This window comes from Aethalodelphis obliquidens, unplaced genomic scaffold (genome assembly GCF_003676395.1).
Source record: "Aethalodelphis obliquidens isolate GAN/ISIS:26980383/991018 unplaced genomic scaffold, ASM367639v1 scaffold69, whole genome shotgun sequence".
Taxonomy (NCBI): Eukaryota; Metazoa; Chordata; class Mammalia; order Artiodactyla; family Delphinidae; genus Aethalodelphis; species Aethalodelphis obliquidens.
In genome coordinates, this window is record NW_020838013.1 from 3900388 (window position 1) to 3918078 (window position 17691).

Genomic DNA, 17691 nt, shown 5'->3' on the forward strand with positions numbered 1-17691 from the left:
CCGCTCGCCGCAACTAGAGGAAGCCTGCGTGCAGCAATAAAGGCCCAATGCAGCCAAAAATAAAAATTAATTAATTAATTAATTTTAAAAAAAGACAGTGTTCTGTTGGCAAAATAATAGACTAATAGATCAGTGCAGTAGAATAGAGAGCCCAGAAATAGACCCCCATAAATAATAGTCCACAAATCTTTGACAAAGAGCAAAGGCAATACAATGAAATAAAAATAGTCTTTTTAGTAGATGGTGCTAGAACAACTGGGCATCCATATGTTAAAAAAAAAAAAAAAGAATCTAGACACAGACCTTACATCCTTCACAAAAATTAACTCAAAATGAATCACAGCCTTAAATTTAAACACAAAACTATAAAACTCCCAGAAGATAACAGGAGAAAATCTAGATGACCTTGGGTATGCAGGTGACTTTTTAGATACAACACCAAGTATGATCCATGAAAGAAATAATTGATAAGCTGAACTTATTAAAATTAAAGTTTTCTGCTCTGTGTAAGACACTGTCAAGAGAATGAAAAGATAGGTCACAGACTGGGAGAAAATATTTGCAAATATATGTCTAATAAAGGACTGTTATCCAAGATGTACAAAGAACTCTTAAAACTCAACAGTAAGGGCTTCCCTGGTGGCGCAGTGGTTGAGAGTCCGCCTGCCGATGCAGGGGATGCGGGTTCGTGCCCCGGTCTGGGAGGATCCCACATGCCGCGGAGCGGCTGGGCCCGTGGGCATGGCAGTGGGAGGCCTACGTACCGCAAAAAAACCCCACAAAACTCAACAGTAAGAACATGAGCGACGCGATTTAAAAATGGACAAAGACCTTAACAGATATTTCACCAAAGAAGATATGCAGATGGAAAATAATCATATGGAAAGATGCTCCACATTGTATGTCATTAGGGAATTGCAAACTTAAAAAACAAGATGCCATTATATACTTATTAGATCAGCCAAAATCTAAAACACTGACAACACCAAATATTGGCAAGGATGTGCAAAAATAGGAACTTTTGTTCATTGCTGGTGGGAATGCAAAATGGTACAACCACTTTGGAAGAGAGTTTGGCACTTCCTTATAAAGTTAAACGTACTCTTGCCATACGATTCAGCAGTCATGCTCCTTGGTATTTACCAAAGTGAAAACTTGAAGTGAAACTTATGTCCACAAAAAAACCTGCACACGATTTTTTTTTTTTTTTCGGTACGCGGGCCTCTCCCGTTACGGAGCACAGGCTCCGGACGTGCAGGCTCAGCGGTCATGGCTCACAGGCCCAGCCGCTCCGCGACATGTAGGATCTTCCCGAACTGGGACACGAACCCGTGTCCCCTGCATCGGCAGGCGGACTCTCAACCACTGCGCCACCAGGGAAGCCCCTGCACACGATTTTTATAGCGGCTGTATTCATAACTGCCAAAACTTGGAAGTAACTGAGATGTTCTTCAGTAGCTGACTCAATAAACAAACTGTGGTACATCAGACAATGGAACATTATCTAGTGCTAAAAAGAAATGAGCTATCAAGCCATGAAAAGACATGGAGAAAGTTAAATGCCTATTACTGGGTGAAAGAAACCAATCTGAAAAGGGTACATACTGTATGATTCCAACTATATGATATTTTGGAAAAGGCAAAACTATGGAGATAGTAAAAAGATCAGTAGTTGCCAGGCGTTGGGAGGGAAGACGGGCACAGAGGATTTTTAGGACACTGAAACTACTCTGTATAATACAGAGTAATGTATCATACATAATGGTAGATATATGTCATTATACATCTGTCTAAACACATAGAATGTACAACGCCAAGAGTGAACCCTAATGTAAGCTATGACCTTTGGGTGATGAGGTGTCAATGTAGGTTCATCAGTTGTAAGAAATGCACCAGTCTAGTGCGGGCTATTAAAATGGGGGAGGCTGTGCCTGTGTGGGGATAGGGGACTTTGGAGTAATCTCTGTGCCTGCCGCTCAGTTTTGCTGGAAACCTAAACCTACTCTATAGAATAAAGTCTATTTAAAAAAAGAGAGAATTACTGGCTCACATAATTGAAAAGTCCAGGGCTAGGGAGGCTTCAGGCACGACCAGATTCAGGGGCTCGGTGATACCATGGTGATGCAGTCTTCATCTCTCAGCTTTGCTTTCTTCCGTCACCCCAGTAGGGGAGCTCCAGGGGACTCAGGCCTGATGAGTCTTGGTATAAACCGGAGGCTCGTTGCCACTGGGAAATGTCCTGGTTGGGCTCTTATTGGCCACCTTGGGCCTGTGTCCAGCCCTGGAGTTGGGGAAGGGAGATTTCGCCCTATCCCAAAAGGAAAATGTGAGGCCTTATTGCCAGAGGAAGGGAGCCTAGATTTGGGGCCGGCAAAAACCACAGAGTAGTTGACCAAGGCCCCTCCAGCCCTAACGTTTGATGCTTCCGGTGCTGGCTGCCTGCCAGGTGAGGGCTGTGGACAGCCCTTCCTGCAGAAGGAGGTGGTGTTTGCACTGGGCCTCGGGGGTCACATGAGAGGGCGGCAGGTGGCTGGGAGGGTGCTGGTGTAAAGGGAACAAGGTGCATGAGGGCTTGGATGTATTTGGTAGCTGTTGAGAAGACCAGTTTGGCTGGACGATGAGTGTGTGAAGACTGGGCTGTGAAAGCATGTTGTGGCCAGACTGGGGCCTCCCAGGATGTGGGTCCTGCCCCGCCAGTCTCCCAGCCTCACCCATACTGCTTCCTCTGGGGTGTTAATATCCCAGGAGGGAACCTCCGTGGGGTAGGGAGGCTGTGCTTCCTCTGACCCCCTTTCCCCCAGGCGTTCCTGGTCTACACTGCAGGTGTCTACTCCAACATGGGCAACTACAAGTCCTTTGGTGACACCAAGTTTGTTCCCAACCTGCCCAAGGTGAGCTGAAGACGGCTGGGAAAGGTGGGCAGTTTGGGGCCGGTGGGATGGGGGGGCGGGGCATGCAGCAGATGGAGCCCCAGTGGGAGTCGGGCCCTGAGAGGAGCTTTGACCTTGTCACTACCACACTGCACGGCCTTGGGTGCTGCAGCCACCTCCTGACCCTGCTGACCCGAGGGACGAATGAGCGGAGGCTGTGAAAGGGCTCTGTGCGCTGTTAGGTGCTGCAGAGGTGGAGCCTGCCTGTCACCACTGAGGACAGCGGAGGAGCCTGGGCATGAGGAGTCCCTCTCTGGGACCACAGGGCTCAGGCCCATCTGGGGCAGGGGCAGCTCTTACACCAGGGCTCTCAGCCCCTACTGAGTGCACGAATTGCCTGGCGAGCTTGTTGAAATGCAGCTTCTGACCCAGCAGGCCTGAGCAGGTGGGGCGTGAGGGTCTGCATTTCTCGGGCAAAGTCAATGCTGCCGGTCTGTCAATTGCACTCTGAGCCAGAAGGTCTTAGACTGTGGGAGAAGAGCTTGGGGGTCGATGGGGGCGGGGAGGGGGGCGCTCCAGGAGGCAGGTTCGGGTGGTGTGGCCAGGCCACGGGCCTCCCTTCCCCTGCAGGAGAAGCTGGAACGTGTGATCCTGGGTAGTAAGGCCGCGGAGCAGCACCCGGAGGAAGTCGGGGGCCTCTGGCAGACCTGCGGGGAGCTCATGTTCTCTCTGGAATCGAGGCTTCGACACCTCGGGCTGGGGAAGGAGGTGAGGCCCCCCCAGCCACACTGGGGAGTGGAGGGCATCCTTGGGGGCCGCCTGGTATGGAGGGAGGGGCACCCGATGGGGAGGCAGCGGGCTGTCCGTCACGCCTGAGGCCAAGCTGCCCTCCACTGCAGGCCTCAGCGCCATCATTTGTAAGCAGGTTGGATGGAACGCTTTCTGAATGCCCTCCCAGTTCTGACATCCTGGGATGCCATGTGCAGGAGGAAGGAAGGAGAGAAGCTGAGAGCTGGAGGGAGCTGAGGAGGGGGCATGGGAAAGGAGGGGGCCAAAGCTTCCCACCTCTGGAGGCTGCTTGGGAGCTGCGTGGGGTGAGGGATGCAGCAAACCGTAGGGGCGGGCCCGCGAGAGGCTGGCACAGAGCTGCAGGAAGGCTGGACTTGGGCCTCTGTTTGTTGTTTGTGTTGTAATTTTTTCCCCCTGGAAAGAGTTGGAGAGGGACAGTGGAGGCTGCTGAGAGGAAGTGGAGGAAGCCAGAGGCTGGAGAGGGTGGCTGGGAAGGAATTCACCAGCTTCCCCAACCCAACTCAGCAACTCCTATTTCCCATCTGCCCCTTCCCCGACAGGGAATCACCACCTATTTCTCTGGGAACTGTACCATGGAAGATGCCAAACTAGCCCAAGACTTTCTGGACTCACAGGTTTGGGGGTTGGGGAACTTGGGGTGGTGGTTTGTTGGGGTCCCCTTGGCACTGGCGCCCACTCCTGTGTCTCAGCTTGGGCCCAGAGGCATGGGCATCTTGGGTCCTTGAGGTGGAGAAGACTTGGGAATCCTCGTCTAAGGGTCAGCCTGGCGTGAATGAAGATGTCCCCGTGTGTGCCCTGATGGAGCTGCCCCTGCCCCACCCTGGGCTGAAGGGCCTTGTGACAGCCTCAGGGCAGGAGGACACAGAACATCAGAGCTGCTTGGATTGGCATGGGGCATCCATGTGTCACTTTCACCTCCCAGCTCAGCCGCACAGCGACATTTCCTTATCTGTGGAATGGGACCTGCCTCCTGTACCCCGGGTTAGCTGAGGTCACGAAGTGTCTTGCACAGCGCTTAGTAAAAGTTAGCGCTCAGTGTACTGAGCAGAGCGAGAGTCTGCCCTGGCCTGCCCCTGCTCTCTCCCCTCGCAGACAACTTAGGCACGTCCACCGGAGGCCCCGGACTGCTTTACCTGTGTATCTTCTCTCTCTGGTGTGACCCACTTTCCCTCCCCCCACCCCACAGCCCGCTCTGGACTTACTCTCCCCCAAACCCCTGCCCTGGTCTTTTCCAGAACCTCAGTGCCTACAACACACGGCTCTTCAAGGAGGTCGGCCAGGATGGGAAGCCCTGCTACGAGGTGCGGTTGGCTTCTGTGCTGAGCACAGGTGAGCTCACGCCCCTTCTCCTCCTTCCTGTGTTCCTGGACCAGCGTGGAGGGGGCCAGAACCCAGGACAGGGTTAGCCGACTATGGTAGCTGCAGGCAGTAACCACAGTTGTAATAGTTACGGCACACGTTGATCGAAGTCTTGCTAGGTGCAAGCCCTAGTGCTCAGCAAATGGTGTTCCTGTGAGGTGAGCGTCCCCAGCCCCGGTGCTGCTGGTGGTGATGTAAACCTAAGAGGAGGCTCAAGGGCAGGGGAAGGGCCTTTGTTCCACCTGGCGAACATCACTGCTGCAAGCCTCTGACAGGGGCCACGTGTTGGCCATGGTCCTCATCCTCCAGGCAGTGGCGCAGAAGATACCAATCCATGTAAACAATGGAAGTAGAGGCTGGACCATATGTCCCATGACAGCCTAGAGGAGAAATCCAAACTGCACATCAGTGAAGCCTTAATGGAAAAGGTGACCACCTGGGCTTCCCTGGTGGCGCAGAGAGTCCGCCTGTCGATGCGGGGGACGCAGGTTCGTGCCCCGGTCCGGGAGGGTCCCACATGCCGCGGAGCGGCTGGGCCCGTGAGCCATGGCTGCTGAGCCTGCGCGTCTGGAGCCTGTGCTCCACAACAGGAGAGGTCACGGCAGTGAGAGGCCCGCGTACAGCAAAAAAAAAAAAAGGTGACCACGTGTGTCTTGGAGGTTGGGGACAATACAGAAAGGTGGGGGTGGTGAACTTACTAAAATCCACTTCCTAAATATCTCCCCAAGTACCTTCAAGGTAAAGCCCAGATGCACTTCTAAGGGCTCCATCATTTGGAATTTCTTGGTTATAAGTGAGGAAACCTATTTCAAATTTGCCTACAGCAAAGGGGACGTCGTAGGTTTGAGTAATTAAGAAGCCCAGAATACAGTAGCTTCAGGCACAGCTGGATCCAGCTGCTCAGACAGCATTCTCAGAAATTTCTCTCTCTGTCTCTTGGCTCAGCTCTCTTTGACTTCACCCACAGCAGGCTGCTCCCATCTACATGTCCAGTGGTAGATGTTAGCTGTTGGCTGGGGCCTCGGCTGGGGCTGTCAACCAAAACACACAGCCTGATAGCCACCAGCTGGGCCATTGCAGCAAAGAGAGCCCTCTTCTCCCCGAAGTAGTGTCTTAACGTCTGGGAGTGGCTCAGGTTTCTCTGTTTTGGGTCCTTGTGGCTAAGGGCCCCTGGTCCCAAGCCTACCTCACAGCCAGGTGGACTCACAGCCAGGTGGACCCACCACCTGGACTCGGGGTGGTTGTGAGGGGGATACAGATGCAGCATTAAGAGAAGCATCCAGGCCCCTGTGAGGACCTTTGTAACCCCGTCCTCCCTTCCACACCCACCTCCCACCTCCCAGCCCCAGCCTCCCACTTAGACTTCGGCTGCAGCCACGCTCAGCAACTTCCAATTCCCTGAAAACCCCATGTTCTCACCTACCCCCTCCAGGCCTTTGCACGGTCTGTTCCCCATTGCCGCTTGGAATGTCCTCTCTCCCCTCTAGGTGTTCCACTGATGAACCCTAATCGTCCTGTAGGCCAGGCTTGGACCTCACCTTCCCTGGACCTGTCCCTGTCTTCCCACAGCCTCTTTGCTCATCAGCACGCCCAGTAATTTCCCAGTTATTTTTCTGTTGACTTCAAGCTCCTTGAGAGGAGGAACTCTGTGTTTCATTCACCGGTGCCTTCCCAGCAGCTCTCCCTTCGTTGATCCTCAGATACCAAGCAAAGGAGGACAGGTCGGGAACAGCACTCCTGGTGGAGGGAACAGCATGAGCCAAAGCAAGGTGGTGGGAAGGTTTAGGGAGCAGCACGTACGTAGTGCGATTTGACTAGGGAAGAGGATAAGGGTTCCAGGGAATAGGAGGGGATCGCACGGGAATATGAGCTGGGCCTCTAGGATGCAGCAGAGGACAGTGGTTAAGAGTGTGGCTCTGGAGCCAGGCTGCCTGACGTAACGAGCGCCCCCATTTGTTTAGTGATATAAAGCCACCTCTTCATGCTCCTGGGCTCTGTGGGTCAGGAATTTGGATGGGGCACGCTAGGAACAGCATGTCTCTGGCTGACCATGTCTGAGGCCTCAGCTGGGAAGACTTAGAGGTGGCGGGTGACTCAACAGCTAGGGGCTGCATCCTCCGCCTGCTCACCGACTCACACGTCCAGTGGTAGATGTTAGCTGTTGGCTGGGACCTCAGCTGGGGCTGTCAGCCAGAACACCTCACACAGCATCTTCACATTGCTCGTGGTGGCTGGGCTCCAGAGCGAACACCCCAAGAGAGCCAGGCAGACGCCGTGTCGCCGTTTGTGACCTAGCCTCGGCAGTCACATGGCGTCACTTCTGCTGTAGCCACAAGCCTGCCTGCCCCGCTTCAAGAGGAGAAGTCCTGATAGGAGAAGTCACTTTGGGAGATGGGAGAGACTGTGGCCATCTTTTCTTTTTTCTTAAATATAAGCTAGAAGTATGTTGTATGGATCAGAGACAACAGGCAAAATACAACAGCGTTAATATCCCATTGCGGGCTTCCTGGTGGCGCAGGGGTTAAGAATCCGCCTGCCAATGCAGGGGACACGGGTTCGAGCCCTGGTCCGGGAAGATCCCACATGCCGTGGAGCAACTAAGCCCGTGCGCCACAGCTACTGAGCCTGCGCTCTAGAGCCTGTGAGCCACAGCTACTGAAGCCTGCACTCTAGAGCCTGCGAGCCACAGCTACTGAAGCCCACATGCCTAGAGCCCATGCTCTGCACCAAGAGAAGCCACCGCGATGAGAAGCCCACGCACCACAATGAAGGCTGGCCACAACTAGAGAAAGCCCACGTGCAGCAACAAAGACCCAACACAGCGAAAAAAATAAAATCCTTTAAAAAAAAATATCCCATTGCTTCTGTAACAAATCACCACAAATTTAATGGCATAAAACAACACAAATTTATTCTGTTACAGTTCTGGAGGTCCAAAGTCTAAAAGAAGACTCCAGTTCCTTCTGGAGCCTTCAGGGGAAATCTGTTGCCTTGCCTCTTTCTGTCTCTAGAAGCTGCCTGCATTCCTCGGCCTGTGGCCCTTTCCTCACATCTCTCCCTCTTCTTTCTTCTCTCATCACATCTCCTACCTCCCTTCACCCTCCTGTCTCCTCCTTATAAGGACTCTTGTGATTACATCTAGGGTACGGCTAGCTTTTTAAATACAATCTGCCACACTGGGTTTGAATCCGACTCTGCCGCTTGCTGCTGTGTGACCTTCAAAAACTGACTTAACCTTTCGGTGCCTTAGCTTCCCCATCTGTAGAACAGAGATAATAATTTCCCTCTCCCCACAGAGCTGATACAAGGCTCAAATGAGTTAACATGTAAATCACTTAGAACATTTCACGTAACATAACATTGGGTTGGCCAAACAGTTCGTTTGGGTTTTTCTGTAAGGTGGTACGGAAAAAGCCGAACGACCTTTTGGCCAAGCCAATATCTATATTTTTGAAGATGAAAGTTTATACTAATTTCTGTGGGCAGTGGGGAGCCATTGAAGATCTTCGAGTAAAGGAGTGTCACAGCGAGAAGCCTGCTGGGGTGTCTTATATTAGCCTTTTCCCTGAGCCATCCTTCTTCCCTCAGAGCCTATTCTGGACTCCGAAATGAATTCCAAGCTGAAGAGCTATGAATTCCAGGGAAGCAATTTCCGGGTGACCCGGGGAGACTATGCACCCATCCTCCAGAAGGTAGTGGAGCACCTGGAGAAAGCCAAGGTAGGGCTGGCTAGGGGCTGAGGTGCTTCTCCAGGCCCCTCTGGGCAGCAAAGGTGGGTATGGGGATGGGTGGGTAGCCTGAGGCTGACCAACCCTTGCTCACCCCCAGGCCTATGCAGCCACCAGCCACCAGGAGCAGATGCTGGCCCAGTACATAGAAAGCTTCACCCACGGCTCTATCGAGGCCCACAAGAAGGGCTCTCGCTTCTGGATCCAGGACAAAGCCCCCATCGTGGAGAGGTGAGGCGCCAGCCTTCACCCCGCCCTGCCCCTCCCCCCACCCCGCCTCCATCTCAGCCCTTCTCTCCCCCAGTTACATCGGGTTCATCGAGAGCTACCGAGACCCCTTTGGCTCCCGCGGAGAGTTTGAAGGTAACTTCTGGGAGGTGGGCGGTCGGATGGAAACCCTTACCCTTGTCCCCTGAGGACTCTCCCCTCCCCGCTCCTCCCTCAGCAGTAACAATAACAATGACAACAGCCATTGATGATTTGCCATGTACTGGACACGTAGCTCATTTTGACACCATCATCCTATGAGAATGTCTCTCCTCACTTCACAGATGTGGGAACTGAGGCACAGGTCGTGGGTGGCCTAGTCTAGGCACCTTGTCTCTGAGCCACTTGGCTGTGCTGCCTCTCGTGTCTGGTCCAGGCATAGGCTCCAGCTTTGTCACTTAATGGCTGTGTGACCTTGAGCCACTTAACCCCACCTCTGCGCATCCGTCGCTCCTTTTTGGGTGTCGTGGGAAGTGAGGTATTATATGCAGACGGCTCAGCACAATGCCAGGCATGGAAACAGTGCTGAGTTGATGGGAGCAGAATTAACACTGGGACTATGAACTTGACTCGGCTGCTGTCATCTCAGGACAGGCGGCAGGCTGCCTCGGCCCTTGTGTCCAAGCCCCCATGGGACCCACTAGTGCAGGGCAGGGCATCCAGCCTGAGGATTTAGACTTGTTTCTGCCGAGCTTCATCCTCCCCAGCCCCTGGATGGAGAGTCTGGAGCATCCAGCTGCCAAAAGCCCGCGAGATTAGCCTTGGAGGAGAGAGGAAAGCCCCGACAGCCCATGAGGGCTTGGATCTGAGCCCAGAGATCCAGGCCCAGGGACACAGCAGAAGGGACAGGCAGTTCAGGGGCCGGAGGGTGAGACAGGTTTCTTGCCTGGGTCCTGATTTGCCAGGCCTGCTCTGAGGGCCAAGACCCCAGGGCCTCCTCAGCAGCCTCAGTCTCAGAGGTCCCCCCCTTTTTACACAACTCATTGTGATTATTAGAAAAGTAGTCTCTGTTCGTGGTCAAAAATTATGAAAATACAGACCAAAAAAAATCAAATGTGATTGTACCCACCCCAAGGTTAAAATTTGGAATGTACTTTTTGTCTTCTGTTTTTATATAGTGCTGTGCTTAAAAATGTGTGTGTGTGATTTAAAATCTGCATTTGTTGCAAGTAATTGGAACAGTACAGACGTATGTAGGATAAAATGTGAAATCCCTCCTTTACTATCCTCTCCTATGTCACACCCCTCCTGAGATCACCACAGCTCGCAGTTGAGTACAGGTCCTTCCAGGCCTTTGTCGAAGCATTCACACACACACACACACACACACACACACACACACACACTCCTTTTTTTTTTTTTTTTTAAATAAGTTTATTTATTTTTGGCTGCGTTGGGTCTTCATTGTGGCACACAGGCTTTTCATTGCGGGGGCTTCTCTTGTCGCGGAGCACGGGTTCTAGGCACGCGGGCTTCAGTAATTGTGGTTTGTGGGCTCAGTAGTTGTGGCTCGCGGGCTCTAGAGCCTAGGCTCAGTAGTTGTGGCACACGGGCTTAGTTGCTCCATGGCATGTGGGATATTCCCAGACCAGGGCTCGAACCCGTGTCCCCTGCATTGGCAAGCGGATTCTTAACCACTGCGCCACCAGGGAAGTCCCCACGCATTCCTTTTAACTCATCCAGGTAAATGAGCTTATATTCTATGTATTGTTCTGTCACTTGGTTTTTTCACTTAATCATGTATCGTGGATACTTTTCCTATCAGTATATATAGACCTACCACATTCTTTTTAATAGGTGTATAGTATTCACAATATATCATAAATAATTCCCCACAACATTTGATATTGTACTACATATCTAACAGCTGCATGGCATGCCATCACATAGCTGCCCCCTGATTTATTTAATAATCCCCAATCATTGGACATTTATTTAGGTCGCTTTTCCTTCTTTGCTATTTTAATCATCCTCTCTTCCTGCCCTGGTGTGATGATTTCATCAGACAGAGCGAATCCAGATGGAGAGGCATTGCCAAGCCCATCCCTCGGCCAGGTTAAGGTTGACCCCTTCCTCGGTCTAGGTCAGGCCTTTCCAGCGCACAGTCCCTGCAGGGTTAGCAGGAATTACATCAAGAAGGATTTGTTGCTGAGCAGCAGGGAGTCTCTGCTTGCAGGACTCTTTAACGTGCAAATGTGCATTGCGAACCTTTAAGAAGATGGAGGTAGAGTGTATAGTTTTGCCCAAACTTATCTGACCAGGGAGCTCTTTCTTTATGAAGGCTCTCATAGAAAATGTGTTCTATGGAGTACAATTTTGGAAATTGTACTGCTTTGAGCCAGGAACTCTAACTGCACTGTATCTGAAAGGATCAGTCCCAGCCGCCTCTGCGGCAGCCTCACTCACCACCACATAAGCCAGGTGCACTAGCCGTGCAGGACAGTTCACAGTTCCCCCAAAAAGGAGAGCATCTTTTTTTGTTCACGTCGTCCCTTCCACTGGGCATCTGATCCTTTCCCCAGCATCCCCTATGTACTCCCCACAATCTCCTTTAAGATCCACCTCAGGTGTTACTCAGCGAAGCCTTCTCTCTGTACCCCACCCATCCCAAAACAGTGACCTCGTGGAGGCAGGGCCCAGGTCTGGGTCATTGTTCTCCCGAGTGGCCAGCACAGGGTCACTGTGCACAGCAGGCATTCAATACCTGCATGACAGCTGGAGGGTTAGAGGGGTTGAGGGGGGTGTGGGATCCCTTCCAAACCCTGCCAACCCACAGCCCACTCTGTCCCCCCACAGGCTTCGTGGCCATGGTGAACAAGGCCATGAGTGCCAAGTTTGAGTGGCTAGTGGCAAGTGCGGAGCAGCTGTTGAAGGAGCTTCCCTGGCCCCCAGCCTTCGAGAAGGACAAGTTCCTCACCCCCGACTTCACCTCCCTGGATGTTCTCACCTTCGCCGGCTCCGGCATCCCTGCCGGCATCAACATCCCCAACTGTGAGCTTCCGTGGGCCCTGCCCCTCGAACACGACAGGATGGCCCAACCCCCCAGGAGACCCCACTGAGAGTCGCACCCTCCGCCTCCACACACTCACCCTGACCACAAATCACCCTGCTCCACTCACCATCCCGGCCTGTCCCTCTTGTCCAGACTCCTCGTCTGTGACCCTTGACCTTTGCCCCTTCTCCCTGGTCCCCGCCCTCACCTTCTCCAGATGACGACCTAAGGCAGACGGAAGGCTTTAAGAACGTGTCGCTGGGGAACGTGCTGGCCGTGGCCTATGCCACACAGCGGGAGAAGCTCACCTTCCTGGAGGAGGAGGACAAGGTGGGCACCGGCAGCCCGAGGGCCGGCGCTGGGCCTGGCCTGACCTCAGCTGATGCAGGAAGGCGGACAGGCCAGCGCAGAGGAGAGGAAAGAACATGGCTTCGGGCCTGGCTCTGCTGCTTCCCTGCTTGTGACCTTTGACCTTGTGTCTTTGGAGCCTGTTTCCCCAGCTGGCAAACAGTGGAGGCAGCCCCTTCTTCGCAGGTTGCTGCAAGGATGGGATGGGCTTTGCGGTGCCCAGTATAGTAGGCCTTTAGCAAATGTGTGCATCACGATGGGCCCTCGGCCTGGCACGGGGGGTGTGGGCAGGCCGTGTGGCCGTGGTGGGACAGTGGGCAGCATGGGTCTCTGCTTGTCTCGGCAGGACCTGTACATCCGCTGGAAGGGACCCTCCTTTGACGTGCAGGTGGGGCTGCACGAGCTGTTGGGCCACGGCAGCGGCAAGCTCTTCGTGCAGGTAAGAACACGGGGCTGGCCGTGGTGCCCGCAGGAGCCTCTGCAGAGCCAGGCCTACGGCTCCCCTCCTCCACAGTCAGCCCCTCAGGGGTGAAGCTGCTCCAGTCTTGGCCCTCAGTGTCTCAGCCTCCCCCAAGATGTCCCAGGATTGAGTGGGACCTGCAGGACTATCCAGCTAAGGTCCCCCCACAGGAAGAATTGCTTGGTTCAGGCCAGGGAAGCCTGCCCTGAGGGTGTGACCCAGGCAGCCCCAGGGCTAGAGAGGCCAGGAGGGGGCAGTGTCTGGAGCCCCTAGTCCTGAGGCTGCAGCACTGTCTGTCTTTGCACTGCTGTTCCCTGGAGCCTGTACCTTTCCAGGTATTGAAGGGGGCCCCTTCTCCCCAGAGCTGCCCCTTCCTCCTGGCCAGCCAGAGTGACTGGAGCGCCCTCAGCACCCACTCAGGAAATATGAGAAGACAGACAGCCTTTCTGGCAGGCCGGGAAGAGCCCATTGTGGACCCCCAGCCCAGAGCTGCATTGATGACATGACTGGGGGTGGGTGGGTCAGGGCTGTCAGAGAGTGCAGCATTGGGCCTGCTCCTTGTGGGGTGCAGCTGCCTCCCCAAATGGGGACGGGCTGGGCCTGGAAGTCAGGAGGATCCAGAGAGCAGCTGATGGGGGCACAGCTTGGCATTGGGCTTTGTCCAGGCTTTGAAGTCCCAGGGAAGTGGGGACACATGTGGCCCCTCGATGGCCTTGCACAACAAGACAGTTCCCCTCCCTGAGCCTCAGTTGGCCCATCTGTAAAATGGGGTTCCTGACTCCTATGGTATGGCTTTTGTGAGGAATAAAGGCAAAGCCCTGGGATTTGCTTGGCATTCGATAGGCCCTCTGAAAATGGGTGTTATTGTTAAGAGACAGTGTGCACAGACATTATGTGCTCTGATTCCGCTTTGGGGTTCTTAGTCTCTGAGCCTTAGTTTCCTCCTCTGTGAAGTGGGGTAGTAATAGAATGTTCCTTGGAGGGTGGTTGCAAGGGTGAAATGGATGGTGCACGAAAGACACTTGGCACATGGAGAGGACGGTGAGGGTGATGCTTCTGAGGCAGAGAGTCACATACTGTGACCTCCTCTGCCAGCAGAGGGGCCAGGAAGGTGAGAAGCGGCCAGGCCTTCTGGTCCACCCACTGGGACATCTCCAGCTGGGCTCTGGAGATACTGAGTTCAAGTCTTCATGTGACTTTGGGCATGTGCCTCCCCATCTGGCCTGCAGTGTCACTCTCTGTGCAGGGGTAGGTGCCTGACGTTCTTCTACCTCCGGGGCTTCTGAGATGTGTCACAGGACAGGTTTGGAGGCGGCAGTGTGTCAGTGGACCTGCTGCTCCTGCCATCTACTCACTGCTCCCGGTCACCTTTCTGAGCCACTTGGATCCAGGGCTGAAGGCCTGGCCCGGGGCAGGGGCACCTTGCCCTCACCTGCCCCACATTCATGACCATTCTCCTGCAGGATGAGAAAGGAGCATTCAACTTTGACCAGGAGACAGTGATCAACCCAGAGACAGGAGAGCAGGTGAGGGTGGCCTCGGCGGAGCCTTGGGGTGCTGGGAGTGGGGCGGCCCAGGGGGATGGCAGGCACCCCTAAGCTTGCTTCCTGGGCCCCCCCTCCCAGATTCAGAGCTGGTACCGGAGCGGGGAGACCTGGGACAGCAAGTTCAGCACTATTGCCTCCAGCTATGAAGAGTGCCGGGCAGAGAGCGTGGGCCTCTACCTCTGCCTCAACCCCCAAGTGCTGGAGTACGAGCAGCAGGCCTGGGTGGGGGGGCCTCCTCTGTGGATGGAGGGGGTGCTGGCAGGGAGGGCAGGGCCCGGGTAGCCTCTGGCCCCCCTCCCCCCTGCCACTTCCCCTCCCTCCCCCAGGATCTTTGGCTTTGAGGGGGCTGATGCAGAAGATGTGGTCTACGTGAACTGGCTCAACATGGTTCGGGCCGGGCTGCTTGCTCTGGAGTTCTACACCCCTGAGGCCTCCAGCTGGAGACAGGTGGGGGCCAGGGGACCCCTCAGGAGGGAAGAGCCTTAGGTGGGGACCAAGATCAGGATTCTGGGTGTAGGGAAGGGACAACCGTACCTACGAGGCGCATAAACTGGGTTGATCCCAGAGTCCACTGCATATGAGGGCAAGTCAGGTCACTGTTGTGAGTCTCGGTGTCCCTGTCTGTGAAATGGGAGTAATAATCTCCTTGCCCACCTTTGAGGGTGAATCAGATGAGATGATTTTACTATGATCACTAACAGATGACTTGCATAGGACTTCCTCTGTGCCACTTAGTTCTAAGCGCTTTATGTGATTAACCCATTTGTCCCCAGTGTCAACCCAGGAGGTAGGTACCGTTATTACCCTCATGTTAGAGATGAGGAAATTGAAGCACAAAGCGATTAAGTAACTTGCTGGTAACAGAACCAGAATTGAAATCCAAGCAGCCTGCCTCCAGAGCCATTAGGCTACACTGTTCGGTGATGAGATGTACTTTAGAGATAGGGCAAGCAATTGAAATCTTTTAAGAAGTCAAGTAAGTCTGTTTTGAGGAGGCAATATTGTGTCATCAAAAGAACACACGGAGACTTCCCTGGTGGCGCAGTGGTTAAGAATCCACCTGCCAATGCAGGAGACACAGGTTCGAGCCCTGGTCCAGAAAGATCCCACATGCCGTGGAGCAACTAAGCCCCTGTGCCACAACTACCAAGCCTGCTCTCTAGAGCCCGTGAGCCACAACTACTGAGCCCACGTGCCACAACTCCTGAAGCCCACATGCCTAGAGCCCGTGCTCCGCAACAAGAGAAGCCACTGCAATAAGAAGCCCGCGCACCGCAATGAAGCGTAGCCCCCGCGCACTGCAACTAAAGAAAGCCTGTGCGCAGCAACGAAGACCCAAAACAGCCAAAAATAAATTTAAAATAAATTTATTTTTTAAAAAACCACTTTTTTGTGGTACGCGGGCCTCTCACTGTTGTGGCCTCACCCGTAGTGGAGCACAGGCTCCGGACGCGCAGGCTCAGCGGCCATGGCTCACGGGCCCAGCCGCTCTGCGGCATGTGGGATCTTCCCGGACCAGGGCACGAACCCCTGTCCCCTGCATCAGCAGGCGGACTCTCAACCACTGCGCCACCAGGGAAGCCCTGAACACACGTTTTAGAGTCAGGAAACTTGGGTTAGTCCTTGCTCTCTCCTATGAGCTGTGTGACCCTGAGCAAGTCACTTCACCTCTCTGGGCCTCTGTTTTGTCATCTGTAAACTGCGGATAACGGTGCCCTCTTGATCCCACTGTTGAATGCAAACAGGATTGTGGAGAAGAAAGTGCTCGGGGTCCTGGTGGCGAGGGGCCCTCTGGGGGTAACTGTTGTCATGAGGGTGTGCTGTGGAGCAGCAGAGGGGATGGTGGGTGACAAGGGGGAACATGAGGCTCTGGGTCCTGCCTGGAAATGGCCTTCCTGTCTACCAGGGCAGCCTGCCCTCCCTTGTGAGAGGAGAAGGGAAGCATTTGAGGGGAGAGGAATAGGCACAAAAGGACCCACAGGCTGGGGAAGAATAAAACGACAATAATAATTGACAATTAGTGCGCACATATGATATATCAGGCCTTGGAATGAGCTCTTGATACTTCTTGCCTCGGGGTTGCAAATGATTCCTTTCTCTTTGGCCCCAGCAGGCCCACATGCAGGCCCGGTTTGTGATCCTGAGGGTCTTGCTGGAGGCCGGCGAGGGACTTGTTACCGTCACTCCCACCACAGGCTCCGATGGGCGCCCAGATGCCCAGGTCCACCTTGACCGCAACAAGATCCGGACCGTGGGCAAGCCCGCCCTGGAGAGGTTCCTGCGGAGACTCCAGGTAAACAGGGGCCTCTCACCTTGGAGGCCCCCTCCAGCCTCACCCTGTCTCCCCACCCTGTAACAGGGAAGGCTTCTTGGAGGTGGTGGTATTTAAGCTGGAATTTGAGTGCCAAGGAGGAACCAGCTATTAGAAGATCTGATAGCAGAAGAAACAAAGCGTAAAGCCTGATCTTGGGACTGGAAGGAGCTTGGTGGGTTGAGAGACAGAAGGAGGAAGCCTGGAGCTTGGTGAGTGAAGGAGGGAGGGACAGTGGTCACTGCAGCCCTGACGTCCCTCCCATGTAGGGACGTTTAGAGTCAGTAGACCTTTTGGGGTTCTGGTGCCAGTACTAACGAGCTGTGTAGTTGGGGTAACATACTTTGCCTTGCTGGCCTCCACTTTTCTCACCTGTCAAATGAGGTACATCACCTGCCTCACCTGGTAGGAATTAAATGAAACAACATATATGTGGAACTGAGCAATAGAATGTCGTGTTATCCAAGCCAGTGTGACACAAAGTGTGGTCCAGAGACCAGCAGCAGCATCGCCCAGGACATGCAGATTCAAAGGCACCACCCCAGAGCTCCTGATTCAGAAATTCTGAGTGCGGGGCCCCGGAACCTGCACGTTTACTAGCCTGCCAGGTGATTCTGACACGCAACAAAGCTGGAGGACCACCGATGGTGACCCACTCCTTACCGGGAAGTGCCTTCCATCAGAACAGGGTCCTGCTGGCTTTTTCAACCTGAAGAAGGCCCAGCCTTCAATTCAGCAAATATCTCTTTATGATTGTACTCCCACCTATTTCCAGAAGGGATGTTAGGCATTTTTCCTAAAAAGATATGTTTGGCCATTAAAGTAAAATAAAATTAGAAATTAAAAATCATTAGATGCAAAACACAGTGCAGTGTCTTGGGTCAGATTCGGGAATAGATAAAAGACATTAGTGGGAAAACTAGTGAAATCTAAATAACGTCTAGAGTTTAGTTAATACAAATGTACCAATTTTGTAAGATGTTAACAACAGGCAAAACT

At 53.6% G+C, this 17691-nt stretch overlaps 1 protein-coding gene across 5 annotated transcripts in view; it reads left to right on the forward strand.

Moving 5' to 3' along the window:
- Window positions 1-17691, forward strand: part of DPP3 (dipeptidyl peptidase 3) — a 34456-nt gene that overhangs the window by 7417 nt on the left and 9348 nt on the right. For all 5 annotated transcript variants that reach the window (XM_027090749.1, XM_027090748.1, XM_027090751.1 and 2 more), the window contains 14 exons: window positions 2802-2891; window positions 3501-3638; window positions 4220-4294; window positions 4916-5009; window positions 8628-8758; window positions 8868-8998; window positions 9072-9130; window positions 11831-12025; window positions 12244-12356; window positions 12721-12813; window positions 14298-14360; window positions 14460-14584; window positions 14708-14828; window positions 16495-16674. In XM_027090749.1, coding sequence (XP_026946550.1) covers window positions 2802-2891; window positions 3501-3638; window positions 4220-4294; window positions 4916-5009; window positions 8628-8758; window positions 8868-8998; window positions 9072-9130; window positions 11831-12025; window positions 12244-12356; window positions 12721-12813; window positions 14298-14360; window positions 14460-14584; window positions 14708-14828; window positions 16495-16674 — 1608 coding nt within the window. The remainder of the gene's footprint in view (window positions 1-2801; window positions 2892-3500; window positions 3639-4219; window positions 4295-4915; window positions 5010-8627; window positions 8759-8867; window positions 8999-9071; window positions 9131-11830; window positions 12026-12243; window positions 12357-12720; window positions 12814-14297; window positions 14361-14459; window positions 14585-14707; window positions 14829-16494; window positions 16675-17691) is intronic.